At 37.5% G+C, this 15063-nt stretch overlaps 1 protein-coding gene across 1 annotated transcript; it reads right to left on the bottom strand.

Moving 5' to 3' along the window:
* Positions 1-436: 436 nt before the first annotated feature.
* On the bottom strand, positions 437-7123 carry LOC120443269. Its single transcript, XM_039621543.1, has 5 exons — positions 7061-7123; positions 4100-4572; positions 3835-3943; positions 2918-3019; positions 437-2189 (listed from the first exon to the last, which is right to left on the bottom strand). Exons 1-4 carry the CDS (start codon positions 7077-7079, stop codon positions 2928-2930), a joined length of 693 nt encoding a protein of 230 aa, XP_039477477.1. The 5' UTR covers positions 7080-7123; the 3' UTR covers positions 437-2189; positions 2918-2927.
* Positions 7124-15063: the final 7940 nt, after the last annotated feature.

Below are 15063 nucleotides of genomic sequence, written 5' to 3'. Positions count from 1 at the left end.
CGGGGCCTGCGCTATCTTCGGCTGCACAGCTACAGGGGCCTGGCTAGCTACGGGTGTCTCAAGGGTGCGAAGCCGAGTCTCCAATTCAGTAATCCTGGCCCCAGAGCTGCAAATATGCTACATTTATTACAAGTATCATTACGGCTAAAGGAGGGTGAGGAGTAATTAAACATCTGACACAATGAGCAGGAAAGCGCAGGAGGGACAGGTGAAGACAAACGGTTTTTATTGTTAATACAGCCCTGATCAAAAGTTTAAGACCACTTAGAAAATGGCAAAAAAATCATATTTTGCATGGCTGAATCTTAACAAGAATCCAAGTAGAGCTTCAACATGCAACAAGAAGAAATGGGAGTGAGACAAAACATTTTTTTAACATGCAATTTATTGAAAACAACTCAGCACCATTACAAGAGCACCATTACACCTCCTCCCCTATGCTTCATGGTGGGAACCTTGCACGTAGAGACCATCTGTTCACTTTTTCTGCGGTGCACAAAGACACTGCAGGTGGAACCAAAGATCTGAAATTTGCACTCATCAGACCAAAGCATAGATTTCCTTGTGTTTCTTGGCCCAAACAAATCTCTTCTGCTTGTTGCTTTTCCTTAGTCGTGGTTTCTTAGCATCTATTTCACCATAAAGATCTGATTTGCAAAGGCTCCTCTGAAAAGTTGAGCAGTAGAAATGTGTCTGCTACTGGAACTCTGTGCAGCATTTGTCTGGGCTCTAATCTGATGTGCTGTTAACTTGCGATTTCTGAGGCTGGTGACTGAGATGAATTTATCCTCAGCAGCAAAGGTGAATCTTGTCAAATAGGGATGTCAGCTATGCACCAACCTGACTTCTGATAACAGCTGACACAGCTGATGGTCCCAACCACATTAGGAAGGCAGGAAATTCCACAAATGAACCCTGACAAGAAAATAAGTGTCAGAGAGAAGGTGGCCAATGATAAAGATATATAATCTTCTGTGATACACTACTACAATTCAGACTGGTATATCCTGCCTGTCATTCTGTGACAGCTGGGATGGACTCCAGCTCATCAGTCACACTAGATAAGTGAAGGAAAACAGATGGATGGATGAAATATATCTTATATGTAATAAAATATATTTTGTATTTATGTTGTTAAAAATTACAAGTAATGGAATTTAGCTCAGTTGACTCAAATGCTTCAGTATACCTCTACTACACTATCTTACAGACAAATACTGATGTACTGCAACCACTACATTTTTCTAAAATCTTTATTTACTTAAATGTAAATACAAAATCCCATCCTGTTACAAAAGAAAAAACAAACAAACAATCGAACTAAAATTATCATTTTGTATGATTCTGATAAAATGAAGGATACACTGTAGAATTAAACATCCCTTTATGGGATGAGAAAGTCTTCCCATTAAATAAGGATCTTAAGTTAGATGTATAAGGACTCAGAATAGGAAACAGACAGATTTTTTTAGAAATGGTTCTGACAGGAAACAGATGGCACAAACAATTAAGACCCTTATAAAATATAGAATGCTACAGATTAAGCTACTGAAAAATGTAAAAATCACATAATCATTTGCAGAAGTAAAATCCAACAACACATAAAAGTAAACACCATATATCTCACATAGGTGAAAAACAAAACAAAACAGTGACACTGGTTATTTAGCGAGACATTTGAATTATAAAAAGTACAACTTTTTAGTGCCCTTGATACTTTTATTTTACAGTTTGTACAGTTACAGTGCAGGGAGATTCTCAAGGAGTGACTCAGCCAAGCACGGAGATTTGATAGGAGGAGTCTGTGTTTACCAATGTCCAGGAGCACCACGGATTCCTCAGTTAGATAAATAAACCTTTATTTTTTTTTAATTTAAAAAACGCTCTTTCCATTTCTGTATTTTCTAAATAATCCTCAATGTAATTCCCAGTTTCACTGGTATATGTTGTGTTGTAAATACACAAAACAAAACAAATATTTGCAGGAATATTATCAGTTCTTGAATTAACTTAAACTTGGCAAAGGAATTCAACCACAACAGTTAAAAAAAAACACAAACTTTGAAAGGTATCAAAAGTTTGTTAACTTGTAGGATGAAAAGACTTGTGAACACACATACAGACTTTGTATTTTTTTAATCAAACAGAAAAAATAAGAAAAGAAAAAGCAGGGCGGACAGATGCAGATCCTGCAAAAAAAGTAAGTAAAAGTTAATCAAAGTCCACAACACAACCCTCCTAAGCAGGATACAAATCATAGTCTTCTAGTTGATAAGCATCTAACCCTTTCCACCTCCACCTGCACAACCTCAAAATGTGGACTTTTATCTCTCAGTCTGCAAAATTCTCTTGGCTATTGGATGAAGGATGATACAACTAAGGAACCTTTGGCTCTTATTTGACATCGGTGTGGCACTGGTGGCTAGTACAACTTCATTTTTTTCACTCTTGTGAAATATGAGAAAGCCACATCAAGACATCTGTGTGCATAAGATTTTTGAATAATCGAATACAATCGTGACATAATTTTAATGAATATATCCCGGCAAGGAACTGGGGCCCTGCGGGGAAAAAAAAAATTAATTTGGGCACCACCACCTTTATACTGCAAACACTGCCAGCCCTAAAAATATACTGATAATAAGTACTGGCACATATACTTCTTTGAATGTCAATTTTTAAACAAGGTATAGCCAACAAAAATATGTCACTGTAATAAGACTGAGTGGAATTCAGGTTTCAATATGATTTAGTTTACTGAAGTGTGCAAACGATTGTCCAAAAATGCTCTGCTCATGTGGGTTATAATTATAATGTATTATTATGTATTAAAAAATAAATAGTCTGTAGAATAAAAATAAAGTTTCCAAGGGGCTTTCTGCCAATTAGACACATTGTTTGACATAAAAGAACTCACCTTTGCTTGTTCACATAGGTGTGGCATTGGTGTCAGGAGTGTTGGTATGGACAGGTTTGAGTGGGACAGCTGAGCCTGAGCCAAAGGGTTGATCTGTTTGGCCTGGCAGCAGGCCAACAGATGCAGGAAAAAGTATTTAAGTAGACATATGTACAGAAGTTCTGTCTGCACTGACTACATGTTGGCTAAAATAGGACAAAACATTACTTTCTGTTAGAAATGAAGTAAGCTAACAAACACTAGTTTATCTTTCATGGGGACTTTCTTAGTTTTAATTCCATGTCTCATTTTTCCTCTTTGAAAACCAGACCATACTTTTAACGGAGCCATTCTACTGTATCTTTCTCCTGCAGAGGTACAGTTCTAGAGCTCAGCATCAGGGAGGAGTGCTTACACCTGGGGGGAGGGGCAGGGTCGGAGGCTGACTAGATTTTATTCTTTGTTGACAGAAAGCAAAACTAATGCAAGGAAACAAATATGTTCATAAGTACCTTGAGAAGCAAACATTACTTTACGGTGATAATGAATAAATTTTCATATTAATAATAATAATAATGACAATGACTGAAGTTTAGTCATGGCCCAGAATCATCATTACCTTTCTTCCCTTCACCTCTGCCAGCACAGTTGCGCATAACAAGGCATAAAGCACAATCACTTAATTCTCATTATCACTTGTAGTAATATACACTCAGAATACAGGCAACAAGGTCAGGTTAACATGCATTGTAATTACATGTTTCTTTTCATGCTAGATTTATACAACTAATACTGTGTCTTAATATTCCAATAATACTTTTGTGTAAAAAATATTTGACATGTGAAGAGTTAATGGAAAGACAAAAACAAGTTGTAGATTGTAATTTATTAATCATTGTTATAATTTGTACTCCATGCAGGTTAAAGTGAACAGATACCTGGGGGAACTTGGAGACTCTCACTTTGTGCAGGAGGACTGGATTGCCCTTTCAGGATGTATTTTATGATCAGTAAGATCAAGACCACGATAAAGGCAATTCCAGCCCACTAAAACGAAGAACAGAGAAAGGAAATGGAAAACAAAACATTAAAATCAAACATAGCATAAATGCTGTTCATAAACCACATTTCATAGGAAGCAAATGACCTCATCTCACCTATAATTTCTCACTATAACATTTTAAAAAACAGAATTTTACATACCTGAGAGTAAACGTACCAGTCCTGAGATTTCTTCAATCTCTCCTGGTATGAGGTACCGTTTTCTGGTTCACACCATTTCAGTGGGGCAACTTTGTCAACAGCTACATACGTGCCTGACCAATCAGTCATTGCACAAGTAATGTAGCTGCCATTAAAGAGCAGCAGGATTGCCCACAAAAATGCAGGGATAGATCGGCGCAAGATTGTCCCTTTATTTTCAATGTCACATGAGAACTTCATTCCTTGCAATGAAGCCATCAGCACATAGGCCAAAATTCCAGGAATGATGAAGAATGTAGCAACAAAACCACCATTCAAGTATATCCCTTCACAGGGGCACTCAAATTCCAGCTCCACTAACTTTTCGATGGCCATCATAATTAATGCAAACAAAACATTTGCTGCAATTGGGCCATTTTGAAATACTGTTTTCAATATTTCCAGGGACTGTGGGTTTCCATCTGTACTCGCTTCTGAAGTCATAGACAAAACCAAAGATTAAAGTCAGAGAGATAATACGTTTATAATTCCAAAGATACTTTTTGTGATATATTAATACTAATCATAAACAATAACCCCTGCTTATTTGACTGTAATGCTCATTAGACATGGATTACAAATTGCTTTCAATGTCAACCTGATAATGGAAAAAAATGTGCACACCACATAAACTACAAAAAACACTACAGGAAACGTGTGAAATCCATTTAAATTATTATTTTTTAAACCTAGTCAGAGTTTACTGTGGAAGAAAATTCAGGGTGCTTGTGAATAGAAATGATAAACACCGAGGAGGATGTTAAATAAATGACACTGTACTTAGATATTTCTCTAGATATTTCACCACTAATGCTTATGAAAATGCTTTTCATAAATAGACATGAACAAAGAGTACAAAGACCAGATATTTAGAGTTTCACTGGCAGTGACCATGGTGGACAAGATTAGACATGAAACAAACTAAAATAGTGAAATGTTTGGTTCAAACAGCCTCTGTTGCCACTAATCACTTCAGTTCTCGTGTAATTTATCACAATATGCACTTTATCAATTTCAGAGTAAATTATGGAGCCTTTTCCATCTATTTCCTTTTCCTAAGAATGGCTTCTTTGTGGCCAACCTTCTCCGGAGACCATTTCTGATTAGGCTTCAGCAAACATGGATTAAGTGAGGCCTACCACTTTTTTGGGGGGTCATCCATGTGCCTGTATGTCTGTGAAGGTTCTCATTCATCCAGGTCATGGTAGTCTAAAGAGCTTGGAAAGAAAAGCGTCTGGACTTCTTTAAGTTTCTTGAAGACGTTTCATAGATGGCTTCTTTCACTCCTCTTTCAAACCATCTCTCTTCTCTGTCCAAAATGTGAACACTGGCATCCTCAAAAAAGCTTCCTTCTTTCTTTCCAAGCTCTTCAATCCACATGTTTAGTTTTCACAAATTTACTCAGAAATCCTGGAGAATTGCTCAAGACCACTTTGAAATAATTAGAGGAAAGTCTGGCTCCTTGGAATCAAAATATACTGAAAAAACATATTTCGCAGCTCTTTAAATGATTTGTACTCTACCTGTAACGTAGAAATTACATTTCAGCTTTATTTGTAGCAAACCTCCCACAATCACACATAGAAATGCTGCTCACCAGAGGTGGCAAAAGTGCAGACATTCTGTGCTTAGGTATAAGTTACAGTTACTAGAGTTGAAAAATTCTCAAGTAAAAGTTGAAGTACTGATTCAACTTCGTTACTCAAGTAAAGTGAAAGGTTCAAAGTAAGGAAGTAAAAAAGTAAAAGTAACACTTTGGAAGATGTTTCTACCAGCTATTTTTGTGCAAAGCTAACTGAACCTTGTGCTATATTTATCTTTTAATAAAATAATATTAGTAGATGGGAATAAAAACTTTACTTCATACTAAATTTTATTTCTAATAAAGGTACTCAGCTGTACAGAGAAAAAGAAGGGAAAAACACCATTGCTTCCTTGCCCTTTTTCTTATCATTCCTTGTGTTACCACATTTAGTCTGTCTTAGTTTGTTTTGCAGCCTTTTTCATAATGTGAAAAAACAATATCACATGCACAGACCCAATATCCACTTCAAAAACCTGAGGACTTGCATATAAGCTTTATATTTCCAATCTCCTTCCTCACCTGTCCTGTCTTTCTTATCTTTCTCCATCTCTGAGTAAAGTTGGCTCTCATTTTTTTTCTCTCCCTTTGAAATACCACAGCTGGACCTAGCAACACCCTGTGATTCTGCCTCAATTTTGACCAACTAGACACAGAGGAATAAATACACAAAAGCCTTCAGCCATTTTTGCACGTGAACTTACCTCAGACTGAGAGAGAGAAGCTTTTTTGATGGTCACCCATATATATATATACATATGTGTGTGTGTGTGTGTGTGTGTGTGTGTGTGTGTGTGTGTGTGTGTGTGTGTGTGTGTGTGTGTGTGTGTGTGTGTGTGTTATTGTCTGTTTCCACCTCCCATTGTATACTCATTCTACTGCATTAACTCAAACATTTTCTGTGTTGACAATACTAATTAAAGATGCCCTTCTTATAGTTGAGAGCAAGGGGTCAACAGTAAGGAGTACAGAGTAGATTTGTAAAGTAGGGAGGGAGGAAAAGGAAAAAGCTGTCAGAAAAATAAATAATCAAGTGAAGTTCTGAAAATTCTGCTTAAGTACAGTAACAAAGTATTTGTACTTTGTTACTTCCTACTTTTGTACTTTCAGTCCATCAGCAGCAAACAGACATAGGGCTTTGTAAAAAATCTCAGATGAGATAAATATATTACAAATGCTTCTTTTTCACCAATTTTGAATACTACTAATTCTGATTTAAATATTAATTTCTGAATAAAATTATATGCCTTACAGTTTTCTGATGCTTTTTTAATTCTTGACGTTACAACCAGCATTATTTATAAATTCTTAAATATTTATAAAGATTAAGTTGCACCAACCTTTTAACGTTTGATCCATCTCAGATATATTCTACTACTTGTTAGATGCTCTATCCAGTGAACACTGACACAGTATAAAAAACTGAAACTGAGTTTCAGTTTTTCATCTCAATCATAATAAGACACGCCTCTCTTCTTCTGTTTGTAGTTTCTTTTTCTTTTTAGTTTACTGTTATGTAACACAGTAAGGGGAAGTGTTGAAAAGATTATATCAATGGGCCAATAGGTTCGACTATAGGAGCACAGGGGTGTGTTTAAATGAGACACAGAGACAGGAATGTAACTCAAAAGAACCAGCCGGCTTTAGTGAAATAACCCATAGGTTTGAAAAGCAGAGGTTAAAGGTACTTTACAATTGTGGAAAAGAAAATTTACGAAAGATGAAAGAAAAGTAAGACACATAAAACTACTACTTTTGCGGCCTCACTGTTTTTTTTGGTGCAATTTTGAGTGCTTTTTTTTTTTTTTTTTTTTTTACAGCGCATTGTGTTCTGCATCATGATTGGCTGTAGAGCATTGTCAATCAATCTCGTGCTGTGTTTCCTGTCCAGTACAGAATGTATTCAGCTTGTCACATTTACATAAATCTTTGATTGCTAGCAGTGTGACTCTGAAATGCTGTACTGTATTTTTGTTTCTCCCCAACAAACACAACAATTTTGATGAAACATTTTGCACCGTCAAAGGCAACCGCTGCAGTGGTTTGTATCATATCTATCTAACAGACTTCAATTTGTTCATGTAAATGGAGAGTCCTCTTCACACACTATGGTGTTCCACAGGGTTCAGTGCTAGGACCAATTCTGTTTACATTATACATGCTTCCCTTACGCAGTATCATTAGAAGACATAGCATAGACATTTTCACTGCTATGCAGATGACACCCAGCTCTATCTATCCATGAAGCCAGATAACACACACCGATTAGTTAAACTGCAGGAATGTCTTAATGACATAAAGACCTGGATGGCCGCTAACTTTCTGCTTCTTAATTCAGATAAAACTGAAGTTATTGTACTCAGCCCTGAAAATCTTAGAAATATGGTATCTAACCAGATTCTTACTCTGGATGGCATTACCTTGGCCTCCAGTAACACTGTGAGGTACCTTGGAGTCATTTTTGACCGAAACGCCGTGCATTTATCGAGACTTTCAACCCCAGGTAGGCCAATTATGGATCTTCGGATCCACATTATGTCAGCAGCTGTTCTCCACCGTGAACTATGTTAAAAACAAACACCGCTCACGCCTCACAGATGACAGCTTACAGTCCTGCGTAAAGATGAAAGTGACTTCGTACAGCCCCGATTTGCAGACGCTGTGCGCAGAGGTTCAGGAGCAGAAGTCCCATTGTAAACACATCACGGCAATCCCGACGATGTTTCCATGAACATGCTTTTCAGCATCTCTTTATTGACCACTTTTCACACACGGTTGCTGTACGCATACAGCCGGCTGTAGCTTTTCAGCTCACAGCCCGACACACACCAACACAACAGCATAGATAGCACAGACTTTAAGGCGGCGAGGCGTGATTGCGGGTGCCGCTCAGGTGCGTCCGACTACCATGCAGCGGCACTGCAGACCACGCCCCGCCACACACATTAACCAGGTAAAAAACACATATTTAGGCAGAATTTTGCAAATATCTATTTTTCTTTTTTTTAGCAGCGTAGAGCTTTTTTTCCAATTATTTTTTAAAAGTCAGGTCAAGGCTCCAAAAGCCCAAAGGCGATATAAGGGTGGCGGCTCACAACAGTTTTTGTTTGCTACATGGATCATTTTAGTTCAGCTGGGTGTCTTTCCTTTTGTTATATTTCTTTAAGAGTTCAAAATGTGTTCATTACATAAATAAAATGTAATTTTCTCTGTAGCACTTCATGGATTTCATAAGCAACACACCTTAGTGGTTCACACAAAGCATAAAAGTAAAAAAAAACAATATATACAGTGTTATCTTCATTTTAGATGTCAACAAGTATTCGCGGCACCCAGTGTTTTCTTTTGCGTGGAAACTGGGTCCAAGTGACTCTTTGGGTGTAAAAGGTTGCAGACCCCTGACCTACACCTTAGTTCACAGATTCACTTTGTCTAAGGTGTATTTCTGGGATTTCGCACAACCCAGGATTCAAATCATGAATACATAATGGGCTTGGATTGACAACATTATGAATGGAATGTGCTCTATTTGGAAGCAGCCGGCCCCCTCCCCTTTCGACAGGTTGTGTGTGACACTTTAAATCATCAAACTATAAATTATAAATTGTTATTGATCCCTTTACCCCTAATCCTAAAGTGTATATTTATTTTCTTACTCTTCTTATATATATTGTTTACTTGCACTGCTGTAACTGGAGCCTCGTCGTCTCATCTCTCTATATACTGGACTGTATGTCAATCAATCAATCAAAATTTATTTATATAGCTGTTAAGGGAAAATCCCAAACAGAAGTCTGCCAAGGCAAACAGAAACACAGTGAGACAAAATACTTAATCACATGTACATGGGTGAACGTCTCAAGTGAGAGTCACACAGTGTACCTCTTTATTCGTGCATTTATAGTCACTGGTGCCCACACAACAGGGGGCGGCGATTTTCGCTCTTCTCAGAAAAATGACTATACAACAGTATGTGGCTATCTTACTGGAACATTCCGTTCCGGAATGTTAGTGCATAGGGAGTGAAGATAAGAGTGGTTCAGGTGTATGTGTGTGTGTGTTGTGGGATACAGAAAGACGCGGCCTCTCTTCTTGTTAGGGAGCGTCAGATAAAAGTGTCCAGCTCTCCTCTTCCTGCTTGTTCAGCTATTATCGCTGTGAGAAAGAATTTATAAAACAGTCTTGTAGTGGACAACAGTCTAAGTCATCAAAAGGTCAACATACAGTATTCTATCATATGCAAACTTATATCATTAAAAGCTTATACTGACTACTAAGTACAATTTTCCATTGACATTCCCTCCTGTTGTCAGTATAACTTTCAAGTGAGATATCAGTATGTAACATCTTGTTGTACAGTTTCTATCACACCATCATTTATCACACAAAGTCTTCATGTTCCAACAGGTCGGGGTCATCATCATCATTTGTCACGGCTATGTATGCAGCAACAGTGGAAACAATTATACAGTTAATCATGAGTTTTAGACATGGCAGGATACATGTTACAAAAACACAAAATAAAAGTGAAAATACAAAAGGGATAAATAGAATAAATAAGAATAAGAATACAAAGGAATTGCAAGTATTTCAAGTATTTCAAATATTGAAGTCTATTGCACCGTTGGTTTTTAACAAAAAGTATTGCACAGTGAAAAGGGAGTAGTAGTCTTTTTAGCAGTCACTTGTATTATTTACATAATCCTGATTTTGGGCCTGCTGGATCTGTCTCAAGGCGTTCAGGGCATCAGTCATGTTTGATGAGTGTACATTGTCTGATGTGTGTCATTTCTCACTCAATCAACAAGTGCACGTCTGTTCAGGTGTGTGTTTCTCTTCATTTTGAGTCAGTGTGTGTAGATGTGTATGTTTGTGTATGTTGGCGTGTTTATCACTTTCCTGTTCTGGTGTTTTGGGTAAACCATGGCCTGAAGCGTGCCCTGGGGTCCTGCCCTCCTCCTTTTCAGTCCGGTTGCGACCATTGCTGCTGCTGCTCAAAGTTCAGTCTGTCCTGGTCCTGGCCCCAATTGGGGCAGTCCTTTCTCCAGTGTCCATGCTCACCGCAGGTAAAACCTGCATCTTTTTCTGTGTTTTGTCCATTCTGAGGTGCCTTTTGACCTCAGTTGCTCCTCCTGTCTCTGGCACGCCCTTTCTTCTGCTGCCCGATCATCCGTGTTGGTCCATCACTGTCCTGCACAGTATTAATGCAGAGTTATCAAGGTCAGCATTCTTTTGCTCGGCCTTACTTTTCATTCAGGCTTAATGGGCGTCTCGTCACAGCTCTGTCAGCTGAAGCTGTCTGGAAATCTCCCCCGTGTAGTGAAACGGGCCTTGGATTTAACGCTCTCCGTCTCTGCTGCATGAGATCGCTTTCCTGTAGCACTGTTGACATTTTTAGGTTGTTGTTATGGGTCCAGCTGCTGCAGCATTTGGTCAGGATCAAGGTCAGAGATGGGAGAGGGGAGAGCAGGAGTCCAGGTCAGCTTCGGCTTTCAGGACCGGCAAAGCAGCCTGTAATTAAACATAAAGAGAAAAAACAAAAACAGACGAACAGGAAAATGATGTTGTTTTGGCTGTGTTATTCAGAGAGGGGAGAAACACCAGGCCAGGCCCTGTGTCAGCCTTCTCTCCCCCTTTTTTTTTGTTTTTCCTCACAATATAATCAACTCATAACCCACCAAGTTGACAGGACAACACAGGTAGATATTAAAATTCGTAAGATCATGTTTAAAAGCACAAAAAGGAATTTTCCTTCCTTCAGTAATCACTTGTATGATTCAATCAGCAGAAAACATCTCACAATTTGACTCTTAACCACTAAATTTGTTGTTTCATCACTGGTTGGTCATACCAGTCTCGTTCTTTTTGAAGTTGTTGTCCTGCAACCCAGAGAGTTTATTTGTTAGTAGTGGATAAACTTCAGCATTTGATAACAAAACTATTAAGTTTTCCCTGTTTTAACACTAATGAGAGATGTAGGCGCATGTATAGTGTGTGCTATAGTGTAAGCTGTTCTTCATTGCATGTATGTGTGTTAGTAGCTTGCATGCAGGGCCTCTGGGCCTCTCTCACCCAAAAGGGCATTTTCTTAACAGTTGCCTTTCACTCGCGTGTATTAAGAAAGGCAAATGTGCTTGTAGCAGTTGTGAGATTATATTACATTATACCTGTAATCAAAATGAGTGAATCATGATACTGCAATATTGTATTCAGAGAGTAGGGGCCTCTCTCTCTCTTTTTCTTTTTGTAATAGTAAAGAGAACAGAGCACATGCCACGGGAGCGCCACCCCCACCCTTGGTGGAAGCAGAAAAACAGGGAGCCAAGGTCATAACTCAGGCTCACAAAGAGTCAAAAAGAATGTAAATACTTAGTTTTTTGGCTGTGGCGCATTTTGTATGGCTTCTTTTCTTTGTTTAGTAGCTTTCTGCCTTCACCTGAGGGTGTGCCCTAAGCATGTGACTTCAGGTCTCCATAATTGGAGTTTATTTAAAGATAAATAAGATGATTTCATATATTGCTCGCAGATCATGCACTAGACGGTATGTTGCAGTATTAGCCTGCTTCAACACTTAAACAAAACATCACTCTTTGTTTTATTATTATTATTATTATCATTATTATTATTATTATTATTATTATTATCCTGTCTCAAAACAGAAAATGAAATTGTAGTTGTTCTTGGCTGAGAAACACAAAACCTCTCTCTTTTTTTTTTTCAAAACAAGAAACTAAGTTTTAATTTTTCAGCCTTGTCACATAAAACAAAACAGACAACCCAGCTCTCAGCTGGCTCTGAACTTATCATCATCAAGGACACATGGTGAGAGCTACTTCAGAAGTTACAGTGCTCATCACTCAAGCAACATTTCAAAAAACAAAAGAAACAAAAAACAAAACTCAGCATACTGCACAGAGAACAACAACAAGACATAACTGAAGATGTTGTTCTTGTTTGTTCTCCTTGAATTTTAGAATAAAGTTATTACATCTGCATTAGTAAATCATATGCCTAATCATTATGTGCCACTGTGATCCACAAGTATGATCACAAATTTATTTTCCAAACTTACTAAGCAAACAAACAAAATAATAAAAGAAATTGCCTATGGCATCATCAAGGCTTTATGCTCATATTAATTGAGTGTAAGCTGCTTTCTTCATTGCAAGTATTTATTACAATACGGTTTAATTCATGCATCTTATCACAGAGTTCTAAATTCAACCTATCTCCTCACACACACACGGTTTCCTGTCACCGACAGGCACACATTCCTGTTTCTGCAGACTCTGTCTTTCATTGTATTTATAGTCTAAAACCCTCTTTAATTCTACTAAAAACAATCTAAATCCCTTGATCTAAAAACGATACACCTTTATTTCACACACACTTTCAAATTGAGCTCTTTCAGACATCAGGAATCATCACACACACTGCCTTTTCTCTCAAACTTCCACTTGTTCACTCACTCTACTATGAACCTTTGTAGTGTTATTATTACTTATGTTTTATTATTTTTGTACAAATCACACCCAATCACTCAAAACCTACTACTCACAGCATTCACACAGTTAAAATCACTCAAAATATGCTTTCATACGAGTATTTCAGACATGCTTTTCAAGATATATAGAGGTCACTCACTGTACATCCACAGTAATGAATTCAAACTCTATTTATACAATTGTAGTGAGCAAAACTAGCATCTCCATGCGCGTCACCGCTCCTCATTAGCTTGGTAGTGTCCACATATTTATTTAATTCAGCTTCTCAATCTTGTAGCTTTAGCTGTTGTATACAGGGTTTGGCTCATTAGTTGTTAGTATAGGTTTGCTCTTCATCTTAACAAAGTCTCATCTAAGATGACAGGTTTACAAGCAGGTCAAGTGTCTCTATGCACCTGATTAGTGTAGTTATTTCCTTATTTTCTTCATCTCCTATATCATTGTACTGAGTTTGAGCAAACCTTAAGCTTGATTTAGACTACTTTTAACAATCTTCCACCTCACATCATAACTGACTGAGGTGCCTCTTCCTATTAATAGTATGTCATTATTAATGTTATCATTGTATTGTTTTTCCTTTTTTATAACAGCAACAGTATATTACAATACACTACTTTACTACTAATATACAATAGTATATTAGTTTGTATTTTATTATGTATCCATCACGGGTCTGTGTGAACCTGCAGCTTCACACCTTCCCAAGCTGGAGACATTTTCCTTGGCTGAACAATGACACAGCCTTAATATGCCTTATGCATCTCTCTTTTTTATTTGATATATTTTGTGTGAATTATCTGGTTCCACGCATTCTATTCATTCAGCTTGGTTGTCTTCCCAATTTTTGTTTCATTGCTTTAATTAGTGTGAATGCTTGTAAAAGCATTCACAGTATTGTTCTTCTAATCTTTATTATTCTATTTTATTATTATCTATTCCCATGACGTTTTTTGTACTCCTACTCCTTCAAAACCGTTCAACTTAGAAAACCATTCAAACACCGTTAGATTCCTCTTCTTTTGGACATGACTGCTTCTATTTTTCTCATTTTTAACATTTATATTTTTAATTTTATTCAACTTTTTCAACAAAATTTCCCATGTATTTCAATGGGGAGACCCTTCAAATCCTCATTCAACTTACTCATTTTTAAACTCCTACTACTTCAACATACGTTGACATAGATCCACCATTCAAACTTTAAAACGAAGACAAGACATTCAACTATTCAACTTGTATTTATCTTTTCAATATCTGTTATACTTTTTCTTCAGTTCCAGTTTAAGTTTCATGATGTTTTTTCACCCGTTTCAGAGTTTATAATGGGTGTGTATGGGACAGAATGTTGGGGCTAGAGTGAGACAGCTCAACTGCTAGAGTGAGAGGAGCAAAAAAATCAATCTTAAAATCTTTTTTAAAACTGCTGCTGTGTCCGCAGCGTTTGCTCTACAGGTCTGATTTTACCCTCAAAACGTAGCCATCGCTGTCCTCTTTCATCCAATGTGTTTACTATTGTCCTAGGTGTTATGGTTCTTTCATAAATGTCACCAAAGCACAGCCTCCTCCCTCCAACTCCTCCATAGACTCTAATGTTAAAATGGGTCAGAAGGTTCGTTTGAAAATCAGAAGAGCATGGTGTATTTACACTATCACCACGTCTACGTAATAAACTCCACAGGCATGAAAACTGAGAATTAGGTAGACTGGACATTGCTGTCGCTCACGGTGAAAGAATTTCGTCAATAGGACCTGTACTTTTCATTTGGGAGCGATTTGTTTCGGCCTGACTTTTCTGTTCATTTTAACCAGCAAAAGTGAGGTGCATGTCTGTGAGCGTG

Source organism: Oreochromis aureus, linkage group 13 (assembly GCF_013358895.1).
Source record: "Oreochromis aureus strain Israel breed Guangdong linkage group 13, ZZ_aureus, whole genome shotgun sequence".
In the NCBI taxonomy this organism is placed as follows: Eukaryota; Metazoa; Chordata; class Actinopteri; order Cichliformes; family Cichlidae; genus Oreochromis; species Oreochromis aureus.
The sequence above is the reverse complement of the archived record's forward strand: the minus strand, read 5'-3'. Positions and strand labels throughout refer to the sequence as shown.

What these genes read in the sequence shown, in the direction of transcription:
- LOC120443269 (XM_039621543.1), bottom strand. An exon ending in ACTGGTACGTTTACTCTCAG is followed by an intron (nt 3,944 to 4,099) that starts GTATGTAAAATT and finishes TCTTCGTTTTAG; the next exon opens with TGGGCTGGAATTGCCTTTAT. An exon ending in GAGTCTCCAAGTTCCCCCAG is followed by an intron (nt 3,020 to 3,834) that starts GTATCTGTTCAC and finishes GCCTGCTGCCAG; the next exon opens with GCCAAACAGATCAACCCTTT.